Source organism: Rissa tridactyla, chromosome 4 (genome assembly GCF_028500815.1).
Source record: "Rissa tridactyla isolate bRisTri1 chromosome 4, bRisTri1.patW.cur.20221130, whole genome shotgun sequence".
NCBI classification, from domain to species: Eukaryota; Metazoa; Chordata; class Aves; order Charadriiformes; family Laridae; genus Rissa; species Rissa tridactyla.
The window spans coordinates 26,077,733-26,101,579 of NC_071469.1; the positions used below are offsets into that span (position 1 = coordinate 26,077,733).

Genomic DNA, 23,847 nt, shown 5'->3' on the forward strand with positions numbered 1-23,847 from the left:
TCTCAGCCCATGAAGTCCGAGGGGAACCTCTAACACGATACCACTGGTTTGGGAAAGTTTTATTTACAGCAAGAGTTTGATGCTGTGAACACTGGTAGGATGAGGCAGAGATGAGGCTTTTGGTCCTCCGGGAACAAGTGGTTAAAAGGGGGGTTGTAAGTTGTACATGTACGACTAAATCAGCATGTAATGTCCTCCTGTGCCTTATTCATAGTGCCTGCTGCACTGGTGCAAATGCACCGTGGTTTAGAGTCGAGGAGGATGTGGGGGAGGAGGGCAGTTTGGTTCATGAACTTTTGTGGGAGGTTATTTCTTTTCTGATCAGACGGAGGAAAAGCAGGCTGTTTCCTTGTTGATAAAAGGTTTTCTGTGGTGTAAGAAGATAAACTGAAACACAGAAAAAGAGTCACGTTAATTTTCTCAAAATATTGCTGAAGGGATAATGGAAATCTGTGTCTGTGCGTGCTGAGGTGTTCAAGAAAGGGCGGGTTTGGAAGCAGGTTTTGCTGTGAGATTAACAGCTCTGAGCTGCTCTGTATAGAATTTCAGTGGGTGAGTGAGCAATTCAGATTCGTCAAGCGCTGCATTGTTAGGGGACTTCAGTGTTTCGCTATTTGTTGAAAACACAAGAAATGCATTGCCCTCGCGTACGCAGGAATAAGCAGCTGGATTTACAAGTAAGTACATTTGGAACCCAGTTCTGAAGTGCAAAACACAAAATTCAGCTAAGTGTGTTGTGATCTATAAGAAAGGATTTGATGCAACTCCTTTTTTCCTTCCTCTGTTATTTCTAAACAGCAGTTTGTACTGCAGTATCATGATGTGTAGGAACATGTATGTCTGAGCACTTTGAGATCAGGTTGTGTGAGGACATTCTCACAGATGATTATGTTTGGCCTCCTGAATACTGGCCTGGCTTTCTTTGTAACTTTTACTTTCCATTCCTTACAGCCAATTCCAAAATGCTCAATTCGACATCAACTCTCCATACTTAATCTAGTTACATTAATGTTTTTCTGTGAGGGAGCAGCACTAAAATTCATTCAGCTATTTCTAAATTCACCACGCAACGGGAGTGAGATGGAGCTACTTAAATAACCGTTGCTGTATTTTTTCCCCATGCAGATTAAAAGGTCAAAAAGCTTTAAAGCGATCATGTCGCTGGAGCTTCTGCATATCACAAACCGTAGCACATCCCTGATTTAGTTCCTGTGAGAACTAGAATAATCTCACCTGCCTAAAGCACTCCCGTGACGTGGGACTTCACTGTGCAGAATTTTTGGTAAATTGGTTCAATGGCTAATTGCTCTTGCTATTAAAACTCTGCATGATTTCTAATCTCAATTTCTCCATGTTGCCTTCCAACTATAACATATCACTTATTAGATCACAGCAGTTTTTCTTTTATAATTTTCTGTGTAGGTGCTTACAGACTGATTGTTCCTGAATCTCCTGTGGAGCAGATTAAATAGATTGAGCTTTTGTCTTTTGCTCTGCGGTAGGGTTTTTATTCCTTTATAGTTGTTGTGGATCTTTTCTGAACCCTCCTCAGGTTTTCTGCACACCTGAATTCTGGACAAAAGATTGGGTTATAGTGGTCTGCCAGGAACCAGGCCATGCTACATATACAAGTGAAATTATTTCCCTTCTGCTTCTTGTTTCTTTCTTCCTAAATACTAATATTACATCAGTTCTTTCAGCCTCAGGATTGCACCAGAGGTGATAATAATCCAAATCTTTTCCAGAATCGCTGCTTCTGAAGGTGCCCTCCATCCCATAACTTCCCTCTGACTTTCCTTACCTGAGTGAAATCCATGCATATTACCCCTAAGTACATGCTATTGAACACACCATTCACGGTAAAGCACATTTACAGATGACAGTAAATGAGATGCACAGAATTATTTCCATCTAAAAGTGGGTCCTACTGGCTCAGTGTAGCAGGAGAGGCTCCCTTTTGACTCTTTAGCAAAATTGCTGCTCAGAGAATACTGGAGTTCTGCTTTACATCTCTTTTTATCTGTTGCATCGTGCAGAGCGCAGACAGCCTAACCAGCCGAGGAGTGTCTTCACTGAGTAGTGGAATCTGCTTGGCATCTGGCCATCCACGGGCAGACATGGCAATCCCCTTTCCAGGTGGTCCCTTGCTAGCAAATGAATGAAGTAACGTAGATGAAAAGAATCAACCTGAACTTTCTCCTTCCTAAATTTAAGCCGAACTCCAGAGCTTTCCCAAAGCTGGAAGCTGTTCAGTTGAGCTTAGCTTATTTTCTGCTTTGCAGCTGCCTCAGCATGTACAGGTTCCAGCTGGGACCGACAGAATCACTGAAATGTTGTCAGGAATGCTGATCCAGGAGACCTTCTGTCCTGACCTGAAGTTCAGATACTCTCATGAGAGCTCCTGTTCTCAAGAGATTTTCAGACTGCTTTGCAGGCCAAAAAGACGATGAAGAGACACCCAGACTTTGGTGTACTTACATGAACGTAGTTTGCAAGCTGTTGGGGTAGACAGCTGCTGCAGACAGGATCCTTGTTCCTCCAACCGAATCAAAAGTAAGGCTGCTTTTGGCTGAAAAGGGATTTGCTTTGTCTCTGATGGGAGTTGTTCCCTCCATTTCTGTATCTGGGCATTACAGTAAATAAAAAGGGAAATAAGAGGATAACAATTAATCTTTTTTTCTTTTTTTTTTTTTTTGTTTCTCACCAAGTATCATCAAAAAATCTCTTGTCTATCACAAAAGCAACCAGAAGTTTTCAGTTTGGACAGGGAGTCTTTGCTCTGCAGTTTATAAATCTGCATGCACTAGAGCAACATGCACTCAATGCTGAGAGCCAAAAATGAGTTAAAGCATACAGGATTCCAGTAAATGCCCTCCTATTAAACTCTTATCCTGAATTTACAAATTATAATGCTACCAATGCTATCTATATTTATTCTTTCTGCTGGAGAAGTGTTTGCCATTTCCATTAAATGACTTGCTAATGGTTCACACTGTAGCACCCTGTGCAGGAGGAGGAGATAAAATATGCAGGATTAGTTCTTGCTGTATGTTGAAGTTGCAAAATCACCACTCAGCATCCCTGATCAGCCAGAGCTTTCTGGAAAATGACTATGACCGAGGACATCATGAGTTTCCCCACTCACGTTATTCTTTCTGGTGGACCCAGAAGGATGTCGGTTCCAGGCATGGTATTTTTTTTTAACCTGTTTGGGTGCTTGTTATTTTGATCTATTGCAAATTTCATAATGAGCACCAAGGCTTGTGTGTACAAGCAAATACTCACAGAGGAGCACCAGTCATGAGAGCTCCCCTGCACCCGCTCTGCACCTCAGATCTGCTGTTCCCGCTACCCACACCATTTACTCCCAGCATAGCAATCCTGCCTCCTTCCTCTTGCTGGCCGAGGGTGAGCAGGGGTTAACATCTCTCCCTATTCATCGATGCCTGTCCATAGCTGGTGGGGCAGCCCTGATGGCCAGGGACACAGGGAAGGGGGGGACACAGCCACCGGCGGGTTCACCCCGCTGCCACAGCAACGGGGTGGGAATGTCGCTGTCGCAGCCATCCCTGCCTCCATTCAGACACGTCTGGTTTGCAGACAGCTTTATTGTCCGCCGGGCACTTGTCTTGCCATCGGCTTCCAGCGAAGGCAGCCTCTGCCCCCAAGACAAAGGGCCCGGCACAAAGAAGGGACTAAACAGGGCTAAAAGTTTAAAGGGGAGGGAAAAAAAATCCCTTAATTTATGTTTTAGCTGTAGGGGAGAGAGGAGAAAAATTATTCTGGCTTCTCCTAAATGATAGTTCACGAAGGAGGAGAGGAGAGGGACATAATTAGGTTTTGCTGGGATTTGGTAATTGCTTCCTGATGCTTCATGAAACTACTTAGAAGGAGGCCGGCTTGCCCACAGGACTGTGTGACACAGTTTTTACCCCAGCGTAGTCAGGCTGCTGCCATCTGACAGCTGCTCACATCCTATAATAAAAGAGTTGGGTTTCAGTTTGCTTTGTGGGTGAACCAATTTTCATCTCCAAAACGACCCCGAGAAACAGTTTTGTTCTCATCCAGCTCAGTGAGCTCAGGCACAGATTTCGCCACGTGTCAAGTCGATATCTTGTTTTCTAAGGTTGCCCCCTGATGTTGTGGTGCACCGATGATGGGGAAATTTAGAGGGGAGGATACTGCTGAGTTAGTAAATACAGGATTTAATCTTCCAAGCTGTCAGCGTTTCTAGAGCATTAAAATTCTGGTTCAGATAAACACACTCCCTCCCAGTACAATCTCTTTCCTCATCCCAAGCAGAAACACACTTTCATTAAGCCTGAGTGAAGGCAGTATTCTCCTTCATGACTTCAAGCGCTCATATGCATGTTCCTTGACAAATCCTACAAGAAATGCCATTTCGCAAAAGATGTTAAATTCAAAGCTTTCCATAAGATGCACGTCCTTCTCCACATGACTGGCCTTTTTGTTTCCACCATTTGCCCTCGCTGTGACCTAGATGAGTGGTACAAACCTGCGAACTGGGGAGATGCAGCACAAAAGATCAGCTTAGATCATGTTCCTAAGCCCCATTAGATACTTCTTCTAGACTTGCTAACCTAGTAGAAGTCAGCTGATGGTACATTTTACTCTGACATCAGTTTCTGACGCTTATCTAAGGACTTATTCCACTATACCCAAGAAAGTCAGTGGGCAAAAAAAATTTCCCCCACCCCCCATTTCTATAATGTACCAAACCAATTCTGCAGCATGGTCTCATGAAGAAAAAACATCTCTTCTTCTAGGAAGTGGTCAGTTTATTTCTTGAAACATTAGAATGTAACACTCACTAGTGAACTGAGGCAGTCATTCTCATCCGTAGCAGTGTTGTTGTTCTTAAGCAGCTCCTCTCAAATCTCCTGCAACAGTCAGCGCCCCTATATAATAACACGTTGCTTTAGGGTACTTTAATTACATGTTAAGTGTTTGTTGCCCATTCATTTCTTGAATGTCCATTTGATCTGTTGATAGGAATATATTAATGATTATTTTTTCATTTTATAATCCGGGTACCTTTCTTTTCAAGCTCAATAAAGTCCTCGTATTATCTTATTATCCCATTTTCCTCGTTTCTCTAATCCCTGTTGTTTCCTTCAGGCAGACCTCAGTTCTTTCAGGGCTCTTCTGCAAAATCTCACATGGCCCTTTAGAAAGCCGCGCTTTGTTTACATGGCACAGCAGCTGTGAGGCCCCTGTTGTTTTCCTTCACATCGGTCACACTCAGTGCTCGGCTCTTGTCTCTCAGCCACCACCAAACCAGCTACACAGTTTGGTGATACAGGCGGTAAGGTTTCCTATTGCGTTATCTGTCTTTTTTTCTTGTTTTCTTCCCTATTCTTGTCCTGTACCCTGAAGACCTGCTGGGTCTTGTCCACATTTCAAGAATGCAGAAGTTTATTTCCACTTGGCTTTCTGTGGTGTATTTCCTACAGGGATTGGCCCATCAGAGTGCCCCACTATCAGAGCCCCATCCCATCCAGCCCCTGTACCCTGCCTAATTCCTAGTAACTGCTACCCCAGGACAGAAATTTTCTGGATTCCTTGTTCATCACCTTTAAAGCTGGCAAACTTATTGTCATATATATATGTGTGTGTGTACACATATATGGCAAGGGACTCACTAACTGAGATGGCTGACATTTGGGGTCTCTTCTTTACTTCACAGGATTATTTCAATGTTTTTCACTCTTTGTCTCTGTCTTACAAAGGAAAAGAGATGACCTGGCAAAGCCACTAGCTGAAATCCTCCCCCTCTGTGCCCCCATCAAAAGAATGGGGAGCATCATTTGGGAAATAAAGAGGACACACAGCTAAGACTGCGCGGTGGTGAGGGAAGCTAAAACTTAACAGTAAGAAAAGAAATCAGCGTGGCTGAGAAGTCACACAGGACTAGCGTAAGGGAATTTGGGCTCTGTATACCCTGTTTTTTGCCCTCAGGCAGGATCATAGCTTGGAGGGAAGATACCTGCTGGAGATGGGAAGATGGGAATTTGTGCAGAGAGGAAGGAAGCGTGAGTTTTCTCTTCGTTTCTCGCACAGAGCGCTGTGATAAAATTATGAGTTACTCCTTTCCGTTCTTCACACGTGGGTCTCTTTTGGTCAAACTTTCACATTTAATGGTGAGACCTGGGCCTTTCTGTTTGCTGTAATCACACCAGCATGGCCCAAGGGAGAGAGGAAGAAATGGCTTATTGGATCATTTCTGTTTGGCTGCTTCTGTGGAGTGACCCTGAATAATCCTGTGTGGTGGCTCCACACACAGATGCAAAAAGGAAAAATACACATCTCGAAATGACATAAAAAAGGTAACAGCCCAGTATTTGGTTCTGTTGATTTCCTGCAATTGTGAATAGCGGCACAGCAGCTGGGCTTTTATGGTGGGAGCCTGGGCTGAAGGAAAAGGCTGCACTAAGGTAATCCCAGACCTGGAACAGATGAGTGTGGAAAGGGGAGAATGACCTCATCAATGAGAGCAGTATGTCGTAAAATAAGCCATTCCATTATAACAGCCTCCCGGGCTGGTCGGCAGCTGCCTTGAGGTTGGAGATGAGGTGCTGATAGCACCACGGGATGATAACAAGGCTCTCAGGCTGGGTCAGAGGGCCTTATAGCAGGAGCAGTTAACTAAAACATAGTTAGATGAACGTGCTGACAAGTTTTCTGTTTTCCACCGTCCTTGGGAGTCCTTTCACTATTTCCATACGAAGGGTGTGAGCTGGATCAGCTCCGTTAGTTTCCAAAGTTGGCTGAAGTTGTCTTTTAGTATGGTTGTGCTGGTCATACTGGCAGGGCAGGTGCACTCTGCCGATACAGCCGTGCTGTTAGAAACACTCTCCAAGACAGCCCTTCTAACATCATTATAGTTTTCCTAGACAGACAAAGCCTGGAAACAGTCTTTCAGTGTCACTGTAAAGGAGGCTGAAGTTAGGTTACCACCTCTGGGAATATTTCTTCTTGCTGTGTCCTGTCTCCCTGTGCTCAGCATATCTCCAAACCACATCTTTAAAGGCGTCAAGAGGTGCAAAACAGCAGTGCAGCACCCTGGCTCAACCCTGCAGCTGCTTTAGCAGGAGCATCATAGTGGTTTTAAAGACAGTTTTAGTTTATTTCCATAGTAAAGTGCCTATCTGGCTGTAACAAGCATGTTTCAGTATCTGTTGCAGAAGGGTCTGCTTTCCAAGGTCTCGGTAACTGTTTGGAAACTCTAGGGTTTTTCTCAGTATTTCTACTCAATGCAAAGCTTTTCATGTTTGAAATCTCTGAGCAACCCCATAGCTCCTACTTTTGTCATCCCAATTTCTACCTCAGCAAATTTTTAGGTCTTTCAGGTGCACAGTTTAAAAGAGAGGGTGTAAGTAGACCTCATGCCCTTACAGTCACAGAGTGAGGAGCAACCCCATGCTCGCCTTACGCTCCTGGAAAAACTCCCAAACCTCTTTTCGTTTTATAAAATTTCTCCAGCCCACCTTACCCCTGGATCTTGGTGTCTCGGGCCTTTCTTTGTCCCAGGGATATTTTCTGTATTTCGGTTTTGTATGATAACATGTCTGCCAGAATGTAATTTTTTGTGTTCCAACATTGTGCAAGACAGATGCGTTAAAAATAACTGTGTTTTAAATCATTAATTCACATGATAGTTTCCATTGAGAACTGGTAAGAGATATTCTTTCTATCGATCATCAGGTTTTCCTCCAATTAATATCAGGTCAGACTTGGCAGAGGGAGCCGTGCCATACACACTCTCTTTTTAGAAAAAATCGTATTTGTCGTACTAAGATCTCAGGAGAGAGTATTGCTGACTGGTACTAGAGGCCTTTTTGGCTTGCCTCCAGTATTTTTGGTGGAATCCTTCCTGCTTGTGGACAGTGCTCTGTTTCTCAGCATATGGGAGGAACAAACAGTAAGAAGCAAATTCTCAATATTTCTCCTTGCGGTTCACAGCCAGTCCTGTACTCCATTTTAGCTCTTCACTGCAGCTCCTCCACCTTTTTATTTGTTCTCAACCAGATATACCTACTTGCAAGCAGACAGTACACAAGGAAATTCCTTGGCACGCATGAGTTAAGTTTTGCTCAGCCAAAGGCCACAGCTTCTACTGTCGCCAATTATTTTATTCCCTACAGGAGCTCCCTTGCTTATTCCATTTATCCTGCATGGTCCCTAGAAAGCCCACAAGCTTTCACATGACTTAGGATAGCCTATTCATCAAACACACTTGACAGCAGCCATTAACACTTTCCATCACATCAGTATTTTTGCTTTGCTACAGAGAGAAAACTTGCGGAACAGAGGGCATAAATTGCTAGCTGAAGGTCACTTAGACAATCACATAGTTCAGATTAGCACCTAGGCCTTCTGCAGCCCATTCCTATGTCATATCCTTTGCATCATGCTTCTTCTCAAGCGCCTGTAATTATCATTATTTGTTGAGGGTGGGGGTGTTGCTTTGGCAGGTGCATCCTCGGCAACATCTGCATGGGTCAGGCATTACACATAGATCAGGCTGTCCTTTCTGTTTTCTGTCACTATTTCCAGCTAGTCTCCTTCACTCCTTTGTGTTATGTGTCAAAAAACCCTCCAGGAATTAAAAAAAAAAAAACAACTTTACCTACACATGGCTTTGCTATAGCTGCTCTCACCTTTGCATTGAGCACCTCACTTGTTAATTCCTAAAATTTGACTGTAGCCTGGAGCTCCCACATGCTTTGAGTCAAGGACTGGCCAGACTGGCTGCCCTCGCATAGTTACATGATCTTCTTCACACTTTAAACAGAAAATGTTTGCATGATAAGCTACAGGGAGGAAAAAAATATGAGCATAAGCTTCAGGCAAAAGTGGAGCACTGTTGACCTCTATAATTTGTAAGTACGTATCAGCTGTGTTGTCTATGGAAAGATCTGTCTTTACAGTTAATCAGGTAACTAAATTATTAAAATACGTAGCTGAAGTTGAAGTTTCCACAGAGCCTTACGTTAGAAATTGGGAAATGAGTCTTTGGGGTTTTTGAAATAACAGCAGCGGCATAACTTGTAAAGCATTTTGATATTGCTCAGGATAAAGGTAGTATAAATATGAGATTACCTCTTGCCCGGATAACCTGAGATATGCAGACAAATCTGGCAGACAGGATGTGAGCTGCTGACTTGATAGGATATAAAACTTGATCCTGGGAAATGCCTTGGGTGCACGAATGAGGAAGTTAGTGCTGCTATTTTTAAATGTTGTGGGGAGCCAGAAGTGTTGGGCAATAGTGCATTTTGAAGATGCAAAATAACAAATGTCTGATTTTTCTCCTCTTTCCCCCATCACTTTTTTCTCTGCAGTATAGAAGTTTAAATCTTTTTCTATTGATATAAATTTCAATTTTATACCTTTTTATGTCAGTCATCAAGCAAAACGCATTCCTTCTCTTCCTTATATACCTTGTCCTGCCTCTGCCTAAATGATGTGCAGATATGGACACCGATGTTTATTTTTGTAAGCAGCGGTACAGACTTATTTGACATCCTTGTGTACTGTCTTGCCTTTTTTTGCTACAGAATCAGCGCAAGGCTGAGCAGATAGTTGGGGTGATGTTGGCTTCAGTCACGCAGGAACTGCCCACGTAGGAGTCAGTTATTTCACACCCACTATCAAGTTGTCATCAGCTGGTGTGACCATTTGTGGTCACTACCAGTGCAGTTTCTGAATTGATGGACTGGCAATAGCAAATCCGGGCTCTTTCAGACAGCTGACGCACTTGATAGTCTCCTGCCTTCGATTTTCCTATGGCTATGGCAACATTTCTCACATTTACTCAACAGAGCCAAACCTCCACGTTCATGCAATTCCGCAGCTGCCTTTCAGATCCATAACTTGATGCATGAGGCCATAGTGTGTTTTTTTGCAGTCAAAGGTTAAGCCGCTTAATGGGGTCCCAAACTGTGAGAGAATCCACTAGCTGGCACGTTTCCACCTGCAGTCTGGCACTGCAAATGTCAGGCTTATTCCACATGATGCTATCTCAAGCACTGAAGACAAAGTTCAAGAGGTCTGCAAACCTCTGTGTTTTGCTACCAGTCCATTACGTATTGCTTGCAAAATTATGATGTATTGTCTGTGTGTGAGTAATTTACACAACTGTTCTTTGCAAGAGAGCTTGTCCTACAACGCATGCTAGTATCAGCTCCTCCAAGCTGGAGTGGGATTGTCTTTGCCTTTGTAGGATTGTCTACAGATTTATTCAGCTTTCACAATATCATGAACTCCCTGAAACATCCTGGGCTAGCAGGAGCATTTCTCTTTCCTTATTTGCCCTCAGAATATTTCTTCACAAGCTCCATGGTCTTGTCTTGGTGGCAGTTCCACTATTGAAGGCTATGCTCTACGTACTGCTGATTAAAATCAGGAGGCAGACCTCTCTGGGTAGAAGCAAAGTCCAAAGTACATTCAGAGGCAAACTGACTTCGTTTATCTTAGCCAAGGCACTTTGAAAGGAACCGCTTTTGAAAAGTGTCGCAGGCGCGTCTCCTGTTGTTCTTGTCTGCTCCTTGTTCTCTGGATAAAAGGTGAAGCAAGGGGATTCTTTCTTCTCCAGAGAACCTGTTGCTCTCTTAGCGATTTCTCTGCTGGAAGAGGCTCAGCTTTGTATTTCCCAGCTCTGCTCTGTCCCTTCACACACAGGCTTTGTCTAGCCAGACTGGGAGCCTAATTACTCCACAGGTGGTAACGATGACTAAGGCTAGGGTGTAGTTACAGACTTGGTAACCTCTGGACTGAGCACACCTTGCCGAGAACAAAGTTAGACGACATCGTGCTGCAAATACGTCGGTCCTATCTATGCTGTGTCTTCAGGGGCGGAAACAAAGTTGCTTTGTAATGAATCACGTTGGTATGCTTAGTTGCCAAGATGTTTACTTCATGAGTATGTTTGTTTAATAGAATTAAGTTCTCAGGAAAAGCAAGCAGGTTTTAAAATGCTTTCTCCACCGCTTATGTGAGATCTGTTCACAACTTGACTTAAATGGTTCCTAATTTGAATTAGGAATTAGCCAATGCCTAATAAAACAATAGTATTATGTCACATATATATTGTGAATTTTTTGAACAGGCATAGTCTTGTCTAAATCATGTAAAAATCTCGAAGACTTCCTCTAATTGTATCAGTCCTAATGTACCACCTTCTGGCCAGCTAATGGAAGCACATGAACTGATCTTCAGGAAAAACACGTGCTTTCTAGGTCTGTGACTCTCAAATGGGTTTAAATCAAAAAGCCTTCTTTTCTTTAATAGTTTTGGGACCCATTCACCACCACTGTTTAACGTGTAAGAGAAGAACGACACTTTTTGTCAGTACGTTACAAGAACAAAACATATTTACTTCAATTTCTTTTTAAAGTAACCTTCTAGACTAAAAAAAAAAAAACAAAACAAAGAAAGCTGGGTTTAAATGATAAATAATGTTTTTTTCTTAGAGTACCTAATGTCTTTCAGCTATAGCTAGGAGAGTTTTATTCCCTTTTGAAGTTCCTTATTGCCACGACTTATTGCCACATAATTCCTACCTGACGTGAAGATCTAACGGTTTCTTCAAGACACTAACAACCTTGTCCATGACTTGCATGAACTATGTCTAATTTGGAACCTGCTGTTCAAATGATAAATTGATACTAATTGGAGACCAAGGCATGTAGGCACTTGTATTTCAAAGCCATGTGTCTGTCTTTACTGCAATGTTTTGGTGATTTATGGATAGGTTGTGTGTTTGTTCTTGACTGTAATTCTGTCTAAGAGTATTAGTAAACTAACTTCTAAGTGTTTACAGGCTAAAACCTAAACAGTATATTTGGAAAGCTGATTTTCTGAATATGGACATCTGCTGTAGGAATCCAATTTACCAGCTTTGTGCACGAGGTGCGTTACAGGGGCTTGGGTTTGTTTTATGACCAGCCAGATCCATTCTGATTGCCTAACCTACTGCACAGTACAGACTGCAGAACATGTAAGAAACTTTTACAAAACTGTAGTTATAGCCGAGAGCAGGTAGCATAGCTGAGGTCTGTACAAGGAAAAGGAGAGTTAACTGTACATAGATTATGAGTTGCTTAAATATTGTTTCAGTTACTCCATATCATATCTGAAGTGCTTTCTTTTTCATAAGCTGGAGTTTTAACTACTCAGTAAAAATAACACAGTAAAAATATTGAGTATTTTTAAATTAAATCATGCGTGAAAGTTCAAAGTTGCAAACTGATTTTGTTTTGTTGAACATTTTCTTTACTCAAGGAATAATGACAGGGCTCTGATTGAATTTCAGGTTTCATTTAATTAGTTTCTCCAATTGAATAAAGATAAAGAGAGGAGCGGAAAACAGGTGAGACAAAAAAAGGCATTCAGGTTGCTTAGCTGATTCCAGCTGCAGCTACCACTGTTCTTATGGGTACTCAAATACCAGTTTTTTAATGGTTAGGTCAGGCTTGGTTGTTGGAAAGATGTTCTCTTCGCTTTTCAAGCAGCAAGAGGCAATGTCAGTGAAGGAGACACAAGGCAAATAATTTACAGCAATGAAGCACAGCGAGCACCAATGCCTGAAATGCACTAGTCCTACCTTCTCATAAATACACGTGTTTGTGTACTTATAGAATAATAAGAAAATGTAATAAGAAAATGTCAAAACATCGACAAAGTCTGCAAAACCTTCTAGGGTCCTTTAGGATGGTACGTGGAGGACAATCCCTTTCAACAGGTTTTTTTGCAGTATGGAGGCTGCTGCAATCTGGCTGTGAGAGGCTGTCATAATTTGCTTGTATTTCATCTTCAGTTTAGTTTGTGCATGATAACTTCCATTTAAAATGAAATATAGCAGTTCTTATGAAGATTAGAGACTCATGGGGATAAACTAATTGAACGTAGATGGAATTCATTGTGTTTTAAATAGAGCTGGAAGCTCTGTGATATAACTTCTTTGTAACTTCAGATGATTTAACTTCTTTTGACAATTAAACTTCTTTTGGGACCTATGATGAATTTGCAGTAGTTAACCAAGCAACGGGAATCATATTTAAGTAGTCATTAATGCACTGCTGGGAACAAACTATTTAGTACTTCAGATGAGAACTACTGCAGATTTAGGATAAAACTACACTAGGTTTAATCAGGCCACTGATTTACATGGCCTAAATTTAGATACTCAAGTTCAAAGGGATGTAGTGGTAGAATATAACAAAGTATGATGAACTCAGAAGTTATCTAAGGATGAATCCATTCAATGTGATCTGAGAAGCCTGTCAGGTGGGAGGAGGAGAAGGAATAAGAAAGGGAACCGTAGAGATCAGGTCTGTGACTTCAGTCTTTCATCTTACACCTTCTGCTGGTTGCTTACTCTGTGATCATTTTGAAATGTCTCTTAGCCATGCCATAAAGTACGAAGTTAAAATCATAATTTTTGTATTAACAGTTCAACATGCCAGGGGACTAGATTGTATGTGGTGTGTCCAGCAGCAGGAGTAGAGGACAATGACTGTGTAAGCAGTCATCTCTTCCCCACGTCATATCTTGCAGAGACACTCAAAATCTGCAGGAGTACCTTCCAGCCTGTCGGGTGTTGGTGCTCAAGGGCTTTGGGGCTTTCCAGCCCCTCTCCATAATCCTCCTGAAAGGAGGCAAGGTAATTGACTCTTTTTCTGGCTCCGAAATCTGTTCTGAAACTCAAGAGAAAAAAGTGTCCCGTGAGCTGGGAGAGTATTTCTAGGTATTCCCTTAATGTTACCATACGCTGGTTGATAGCATAGGTACTCAGGACGCATGTGGAGGTAATAACTGTTATCCTCACAGGGATATCCTCCTTGCAAAATAAGCAGGTAGTAACTTCCCGTAGACCAGAAGCTGTCTGTGCTTTGAGTTGCAGATTCTTGCAACTGATTTCCCTGGCGCTTTTCTGCTGTGGCTTTGTTTAGCTAAAGTTACTGTCTGCACCAGTAACGTATTTGACCTTCCACCATTAACAGAGCTGCAACAGACAGGAAAGCTTACAAAAACAGGCCTGGCTTCATGGCTTGTACCAAACATTGAAACTCTTTGCAAGTGCATAGGTATAACAGAAATGTTCATTGAATCAGTTTATAGGTTTATATCCAACTCTGTGACATTTACACACTTAGACGGTGTCTTGTGAGAGTCTTAGAAACGTGCTGGATGCCATAGTATTTAACACTCTTATAACACATTTAACACTCTTATAGTCAAAAATTATAAAAAGTGGGAAGAGAACCAGAAGCTGTGAGAGTGAAAGTGATGAGGCATTTTCCTCAGAGCCGCGGTTCGGGTCAGTGGCCAGGCTGGAAAGAGGAGTCTGGTGGGATCACTTCAGAGCAATAGCCCCCTCACTTTAAACTACACTGTCTGTCTTGGGAGGATGAGAAACACGATGAACCACCAAAAAAAAAGTGTGCAGACACACTTGTTGTGACTTGGATATGGAAAAGAAATGCAAGGAAATGACCAGATACGGATGTCACAGAAAGTGTGTGAAAGTGTAACCTTTGTCATGGAGAGATAACTGCACAGCAGCCTCGTCCATGATTTCTCACAGATTCTGTCTGGCTGCACTTTCTGCTTTTCTATCATTGCTTATGAATAGAGACACGACGGGTTTTGTAATTGGCATCCTCTTGCCCTGGCTGATCTTTAAACGCCAAGTCAGCAGTATTACCTGCCCGTTTATCAATGTCTGGGGGACTTTATGTAGATCACTTTCCCAGCAAGGATCCTGGAATACATCCAGCTGCGCCAACAGAAAACTCAGCAATGCTTACTTTGAGGGACTGGTGTTGGCTACATCAAAGAAGCGAGTACCCCATTAGAAGGTGTGACCATGTGAAGGGTATGCCTGTCCTACAGATTGAAGTGTAAAGTAGAGCTATCTGCATTAAATGTAAATCAATGTATTCAGGTAATAGAAACAGTCACGCTATGAAGCTCTGAGATAATTTCTGTTACGATGCAGAATAGACAAGTACTCAGAAGTCTCACAATCCGGGCTTTTGCTCAGATCCATTTCCTAAAGTCTTTATCTGTCTTTTTTTTTTTAAAGGTGTGCAACACTCTCAGATCTTCTTCCTAATTCTGTGGCACAGTTTCAGTCATGAACAGTTTGCAATGTCAATGTCCTTTAGCAGCTGGATGGCTGCCTTTCCCCAGGTATTAGTAACATATTACCTCGTGGTCCTGGCCAAAATGGTTTAAACAGAAAAGTGAAAAGATGAAACAGTAAAGAGAACCAAAGCCATTTTCCTTCTAGTGAGTCACAAGGCTGATCAGTGAGATATTCTACATCCAATGCAGGTTGGCATTTTATTATTCACCAGGGATGTAAGCTTCCAGATTCTTTAATGGCTTCGTAATGATGTTCAGGCATGTGTATAGTAAGGTACAGCCAGTGCTGGTTGCAGGCACCGCTTATGTGGGGGAATGGATGCCGAGATGCATAGCTGTGTGGGCAGCCTGAGGCTGCTTGCCCCAGAGCTCACCTGTTACTGGTGTCATTGGGAAAGGAGACGGAATTGCTGTCCCCTTCACCTCCTTGGTAAATCTCCTCCTGCCTTTTGTAGCTGGCTGGAGCAACCTGTCAGGTTGGAATCTGGTACGGTCAGACAATTAAAACATATTTTAATTTTGCAAAGTAAACACTTATCAAAGCCATTTGCTTAGGAAAGCAAAGTCAGTTAGTGAAGAAGGAAAAAACAAGTGTTTTGGTTTGATTACTTCTTCCTTTTTTATGCAGATCTAGTCTTTCATAGAATCATAGAATACTTTGCGTTGGAAGGGACCTTTAAAGGTCATCTAGTCCAACCCCCCTGCAGTCAGCAGCGACATCTTCAAATAGATCAGGTTGCTCAGAGCCCCGTCCAACCTGACCTTGAATGTTTCCAGGGATGGTGCATCTACCACCTCTCCGGGCAACCTGTTCCACTGTTTCACCACCCTCATTGTAAAAAATTTCTCCCTTATATCTAGTCTGAATCTGCCCTCTTTTATTTTAAAACCATGGCCCCTTGTCCTGTCACAACAGGCCCTGCTAAAAAGTTTGTTCTCATTTTTCTTATAAGCCGCCTTTAAGTATCAAAAAGCCACAATCAGGTGGCCCCAGAGCTTTCTCTTCTGCAGGCTGAACAACCCCAACTCTCTCAGCCTGTCCTCATAGGAGAGGTGCTCCAGCCCTCTGATCATTTTTTTCAGTCTGACCAGTCTTTCTCAGTCAGGAGTCACTCTTAGCTATTGTCTTGATTTATTTTGTAGGAAGGAATTTTGAAAGCAGTTATGAAAGCAAGAAGTAAAACTAATGAACTTAACGTTCATCTAGGGAATCACTTTCCTAAGTGTCCTCTCCCAGACCTACTGGGGTGCTGCCAAATTGAAGGACATCCGCATTTTAAACATTATCATCCATATTCAGGAACTCATCAGAAGTCAAGAAGGGAAAAATCTCAAATCATTGTCTAAGCCATCCTCCAGCAAGGCCAAGATTTTTCACCATGCTGTATTTGCCTTTGCAGCAGTGGTGCCAATATTTCTCTTGGAATATACACGCTATTTCATCTAGTTCTCAGGAACTTTCTTTGGATCCTTAGCTGCATTAGCATATTGTTATTTTTATCCTCCCTGCTATTAGTCATTCTCTTACAGACAAAGCTAAAAACCTGTCTTTTGTAGAACAACCTCTGTATTCTTCAAGTGTTTGTAAACCCAACCATATGGTTGCTTGGCAGCAGAAGAATGTAGATTTGATTATAGTTTGGGAAAGAAAGATTATTTCACTTCCTAGATTTGACACTTCCACACATGACATCAAATAGCAGTTTACTGATTTTTCTACAAAATAAAATTACAGAAATGCTTATGTTTATAAAGCCATCTTCTCTTAATGTTTCTTCCGTATTTCTGAGCATCTGGATCAAATAAGCAATTCATTTTATAAAACTTGTTCTGTTTAGAAATAAATTTTGTCAGATGATTTCTGCGTGTTTTTCACATGGACTCTCAAGGAGGTCTTCTCATCTGCCTCTCTCAAACTTACCAGAAGTGTTAATACTTTATTTGTGGGATGAGATTTGGTTTCTGCAGTTCAAAAGCTAAGATACAGGAAAGGGGAAAGTTATAATTGCAGATGACAAAGAGGTGGTACTCTTATCACATCTTTCCATTGTCTTTGCTTTGCTTCAGAGGATTACATGCTTGCTAACCAAAGTACTGATAATCAGTTTATTGGGTTTTTACCCCCACAAATCTATTTATAGTCTTGTGGCAAAACTTAACAGATAAAGCACCCACCACTGTACCCAGTGGCACAACCAGTATTAGGGACTACAGAGAGGCATTGTGCAAAGCTGGGAGGGAAAGGGCAGAGTAGAGAAGAAAATCTGAGACATTGAGATAGTGACACTTCTTTTCAAATACACTTTGAAATGCACGGATAGTCTGTAAAAGCTATCTGTTCTTAGTTTTGCTTTGTTATTATTGTGGCCTGATGAACAAATTGGTATCATTCTGCTTCATATGTAAATCTCAATTATAATAACCCTTAGAGATTGCATGATGTTTTTTGTCCTTAGATCAAAAGGTTGGGTGAACTTCTATACAGCTGGGATGAGAGGTCCAGAAAATCATGTTGCCCAAGACATTATAATGAGCTAATGGCAGGATTTTGGCTTACACGAATATTCCCTATTTCATATTCTAAATGGTGACTGTAATAAAAATTCAAATTGTCGATTATGTTTGAGGCATAATGGAAATTAAGCTCATCTTTTTTGCAAACTGGTAGCAATTTAAATAACAACTTAAATAGTTTGTTGTTTTTAATATTGTAAAATATGCTCACATCACAGGTGTAGAGCTGTACCAAAGTGCTATGTCTTACACTCACTTTTCTGCTTGTACTGACAGTGACTTGCATAAAACGTGGGATCTATAGATTTATCAGAAACAAAAGGCACAAATGCTAGCACTGCTGTATCATATGTAGGACAAACCCATAGTGCAGATGCAGAGTAGAATTTCATGCTGGCTGCTTATTTTGAGGAGCACTCTGATTCATAAGCCCAGCGGGAATAAATGGGAAGAAAGCCTTTTAGTTTCTGAACTCTGAGAATTTATGCTCATTTTGGAAAACACTTTATTAACACTGTCGCTATCTCCTCCAGACGGAGTTGGGAATGAAATAGCACAGTATGATGCAGGCTTCTGGGAGGTGGCTTGGCAAAGCCTGAGACTAGGAAAATACAAGTCAGATATATGTTTTTCCTTATCCTAACGTACATCCCTAGATCACAGCTCCTCCAAGAGATTTTTCAGAGATATCCAAGGACTGGCAGACTCTTTCCCACTGGTTAAGTCAAAGAGTCTCTTTGCTGAACACATCCTGGGCAAAAATGCCACCTAGGCACCTTTTGTGGTGCCTTCACCATATCCCCGTGTGCTTTTGTGGTAACAGTGAATGTGCAGACAAGTATGTGGGGACAAAGTGGAGAAGTGCTTGTCCTCAATGTTCATTCCCTCTCCCCACTGGATTCTTCTGTAGAGAAAGGGTATGGGGACAGAAAGGGAGAGAGGGGGCAAAACAGGCAAATGACAGAAGATAGGCGGAGAGAAGAAATGCAGCCTGAAAGTTCAGCGAGGGAAGCTTTTTAACTACAACATGTAGGCTAAGTTTCTTTTTTAGGTCATTATGTTTGAATGAGAGCAATACCATCATTGCTGTCACTCCTCTTGTATTTCTTCCTCCATTCCTTTTCTGTGTTAAACTGTCCATTTAAAACTGGCTGAATCTAGTTCTCCATTCTTGCCAGGCTCTCTTCAGCATTTTAGCCAAGTCTTTTGATTATCTTTCTTGCCCAGCATATGAATAGGCCTTTCTTGAGCATGCAAACTGTTGTGCAGACTGTGTTTTTCTTTTAGTGGAGAGAACTAGGTAACTTCAGAATAATTAGCTGAAATTTCCTCCCCTCCCCTCTTTTTTTAAAGACAATTCCTCGTCTCTCCAGGAAGATGAAGAGGTAGATATGGAGGCTGTCAACTGGCAGCTGAACAACACTTCCGTGAATGGGCATTCATCCACCCCAACCACAGTTCGCTTTCCCAGCTGGGTGACTTTTGATGACAATGAAGTCAGTTTTTCACCACAGAACCTTTCTCCCTTGAAAACAGACACCGCACCTGCAGAAACACAGACTCCAGATGTTAACTTTAACCTCACTACATCCTTTAAGAAAAGAGAACGTCCTAAAAGCACTTTGGGTGACCTTTCCAAAATTAAAAAACTAGATCTCTCCTCCTTAACCAAGTTGCCTTCTGTTGAAACACCACCATGGAGTGCTACTAATCCCTTCCTGGATGAATCTCTGCGAGATGTCCAACCCTCACCCATCAATCCATTCAGTTCATTCTTCGAGGAGCGAGACAGACGTTCCAAAAGTTCTTCTGTCTCCAGTGCTCCAGGCAAAAGCCAAAGAGACTCTCTCATTATTCTCCATCAAGAGCCTGATACCATCAGTTTCCATGAGGCAAACAAAAGTGTAACCCACACAGATGCTGTAGAGCAGCTCAAGCAACTCCAGATTGGAGACCCAGATCGTGTGAGCAGCCCTACCTTGCCTGATGATGACCCCATGTTGCCATATGATCTGGAGGCAGCCTTATTTAACCTGGCACCAGCTCAGCCAAAGGATGGATGGCCAATGATGCTCAGGATCCCAGAGAAGAAGAATATTATGTCATCCAGGCACTGGGGACCAATATACGTCAAGCTGACAGACAGTGGATGTATACAGCTTTTTTATGAGAAAGGACTGGAGAAGCCTTTCCGGGAATTCAAACTTGAAATCAATCATGAGATTTCAGAGCGCAAACTCCAGAACTATGATGAGAATGGAAGGATACACAGTGTGCGGTTAGACCGCACAACCTACAAGGAGAAAAAGAAGTATCAGCCTAAGCCAGCCATTGCTCACACAGCAGAGAGAGAGCAAATTATCAAGCTTGGGACTACAAATTATGAAGACTTCCTTAGCTTCATCAGTGCTGTGCAAGACACACTGATGAACTTGCCAGCCTCATCAACAGGTCTGAGCACAGTGGGACTAAACTATCAAGAAGAAGAAATCACAGTTGACGTCAGGGATGAGTTTCATGGTATCTTGGCCAAAGGAGACAGTGTGATTCTCCAGCACAGTGTGCTGACCCATATCTATGTTCTCAGCTTCCTTTCTGGCCTGGCAGAATGCAGACTGGGCCTTAACGATATCCTGATCAAAGGGAATGAAATAGTTGCAAGGCAGGATATTATGCCCACTACTACCACTAAGTGGATTAAATTATACAGCTGTCAGTTCCATTCATGTGTGGATGAGGATGTGTTTAATAACTCGCGTATTATCCTGTTCAACCCTTTGGATGCCTGCCGGTTTGAACTGATGCGATTCAGAACTGTCTTTGCTGAGAAAACTTTGCCTTTTACTCTGAGGACGGCTGCCAGCATCAATGGTGCTGAGGTGGAGGTGCAGAGCTGGCTGATGATGTCCACTGGGTTCTCTTCCAACCGTGACCCTTTATCTCAGGTCCCTTGTGAAAATGTGATGATCCGCTACCCAGTGCCAAACGAGTGGGTGAAGAACTTCCGCAGGGAGAGCGTCCTGGGGGAGAAATCTTTGAAAGCCAAGGTGAACAAGGGGGCCACTTTTGGATCAACCAGTCTGTCTGGTTCTGAGCCAGTAATGAGAGTAACTTTGGGAACTGCCAAATATGAGCATGCCTTTAATTCCATCGTATGGAGGATAAACCGACTGCCTGACAAAAACTCAGGTGAGTGGTGCATACCATCCCTGCAGGAGTAAACTAAAAGGAGTTATGTATTTTGGAAGATAGGGAATGCTGTGTTTACGTGGTGAGGGATAAATCATCCTCTGTAGCATACCAAAGGACATCAGTTAGTTGCATGACAAGTTTATCTGACCCTTCATTGCAGTAGCTTTACGTAGCCTACAAACATTGCTAATGAGAAAAACAGGCTCAGGTTTTCCTGATGCAAAAATATGCCTTCTGTCTCTGCTTTTATGAGTACATTATGGGACTTAGGCATCAAACATCTCTGTGTGCTTAGCACTGTTATTGGAAGCAGGGCTTTTTTAGGTAACTTGCAAAGGCAAGATACTACACTACGGGGCTGAAGGACAGGACCACGTAAATTGCTGTAGTTCCAGCACATGTGATTTCTTTTCCATGTATTGCCAAGCATACTGGGCCAATGCTATATATTTCAATGTGTATACCACAACTAATGTCTACAAAGTGTCTGGAACGAGGATTGTAAAAGGACAGAAGACATTGTGCAACCATTTAAAAAAAAAAATTTCCAAAAGCCCGTTAGTGGCTATGTTTCTGTAATCAGTGCAGACACATAAATGCATCTTAAACCTGAAGAGAGAATACCAACATCAAATCCACAAGTCTTTGTATTTCTAGTAACATGATCATAATTAAACATTCAAATAATATGAGCGAGCTACTGTTCCCTTTGGTCATTGCTGCCAGTCATTACACTTCCTGCCTTTCATGCATGGTGTGCAATAAAGCTAGACAAATCGGGTTTATTTTTATTTGTTGTGAAAATTCTACTTCTTGATTTCTCTGATCTAGATTAGCTTTTTACAAATGAGATTTGTAAAATGAGATTTTTAGTACTAATGCTGTAGTAATGCAGCTGGGTGACTGGGTAGGTTTCCATATTCAGAGTTCCCTGCAAGTTCAGTGTTGTACCAGATTTGGCACTTTCTAAGGACATATGTTTTTCCTGAGTTTGAACTACAGTGTCAGCAAAACAGTGATTCAAGTCTTCTAATCTTTAGGATCACAGCCCAAGGACGCCAGCTTACACGATAGGTTACAAATTTGGAGGGATATCATTGACAAAAATGAAGGCTCCGTGTTTTCTGTAGTGCAGGGCATAAGAAGAGAGAGATTGGGAACTCGAGAGAAATACCACAATGAAAAATTAACCTCAGGCTGTTTATGAGCAATAACATGCTTGTGAGGAAAATCTCACTATGCCATCTGCACACGCTCTGGGAACGAGATGCTGTGAAATTGGGCCTTTTGTGGCATCTTCTCTCCAAAGATCCCCATATACCATATAGACATTGCAGCTGGGGAAACAGAAGTCCCCAAACTTTAACACAATCACAGAACATACTGGTAGCAAACCAGGAGAAGAGGCAGAACTCCTGGCTCTACTGCCTCCTGCGAGGTGATACCCCCTTACCCATTGCAGCTTTGAGGGAGATGTTGACCTGTGTCTCCTATTTCCTTGACCTCATCTCTCCCAGCGTGAAGCTTTGTTGTATGTACCCTGTGTCAGGAGGAAATGCATCACAGACTTGGCGCTGCCGTTGGCGCCCAGCCATAGAGCAACTATCCATCAGTGTCACCGTGCAGAATGCAGGGCAGTTAGTATTTGTTTACATCCTGAGAGGAAAAGAGTGTCCTCACGCCTCTGGTCAGATCAGATGTAATTTCAGGGAAAGGAAGGGCCTTGCAAGCACTGTCTTGGCCAGGATACATGAGGTATGTGAGAGAGCGGGAATCCCAAAGCCATGAGAGGGCAGGCCAAGTGTAGTTTAAATCTAACCTTGCCTCTCAAGGTCTATTTACATTGCTTGACAGTACTTGTCCCATGGTTTTCCTTACGCAAAGCACATGGCAAACAAAGAGGGATGTAAATGGTACTCAAAAGCATTGATTCCCACTCCTTCTTAGATTTGCCTGATGGACCACATACACTTCTGACCATGTGATACTGACGTGATCTACTCACAACCTTGTGCATGCTTGGCTGTATCCAGCCCTACCCGCAAGTCATATAACAACTCACCTCCACCTATTTGCAGAAGTCTCTATAAATGATGCATTCTCAAGCATTAAGTACAAAAATATTCCCCTGACTCGCACTCCATGCTGTCTTACTGTGGCACCTGCAACTCACCTCTTACAGTGCTCTGGGTCCTCCCTAAACATCTGGTCTGCTAATGAACTGTTCTGGTGCCCGAGACTCCAGAGCAGGAGAGAGGTGGTGGCATCACACTGCAGCTGGTGAGAAATGCTGCAGGTAGCCACAGTCTCCAGCTCCACCCTGCCTCCAGAGGCCACACAATCCGTCCACATGACCTGGGGCGTATGCATTGCATGACTCCCTCCAGCACATGTGCCTGTCTGCCAGCCCCGTGGGCCAGACAAAGTACATACATAGGCACAGACTTACTGTGGGACCCTTTGTTCATCCACATTGTGTGCCCTGACACATCAGTCCCTTGCAAACACGATCCCAGGAGCTCCAGAGGTCTCCAGGTAGCCACTTGGACCTCTTGTGCTTCGCCCCATTGCCTGAACGCAGGCTGGTGGAGGCTCTGTGTGGACGTGAGGAGTGTGACACCATCAGCCCTGCCCGGAGTCTGCCCTGAGGGGGCAGGCAATGCCACAGCCCCGCAGGGGAGGAGGGCTGCTCGCATTCAGGTTGTGGTATCCTACCACCTAAATTGATAAGAATTATTTCAGCAGCTTTGCTGCCTTATCTGAATGTTTTCTCTTTGTGCTTTCTAATGGGGACCTTTGCACTCTCACTATAGGAACTTGTTATCAGCACTGTCTGTAGTATTTTGTAGCCAAAGCATCTGCTTATGACTGGACATGGAAAAGCATATGACGAATGAAGGACTGTGTGTACTCTGGCTATGATTTGACCTAAAAAAAAAAAATACGGACTGGATTCTACTGAGCACA

General features: G+C 42.7%; 1 protein-coding gene across 3 annotated transcripts in view; it reads left to right on the top strand.

Annotated features, from left to right (window-relative positions):
* The window catches only part of STON2 (stonin 2), a 91,122-nt gene that overhangs the window by 57,079 nt on the left and 10,196 nt on the right, over nt 1-23,847 (top strand). For all 3 annotated transcript variants that reach the window (XM_054199970.1, XM_054199969.1, XM_054199971.1), the window contains one exon: nt 19,042-20,877. In XM_054199970.1, coding sequence (XP_054055945.1) covers nt 19,042-20,877 — 1,836 coding nt within the window. The remainder of the gene's footprint in view (nt 1-19,041; nt 20,878-23,847) is intronic.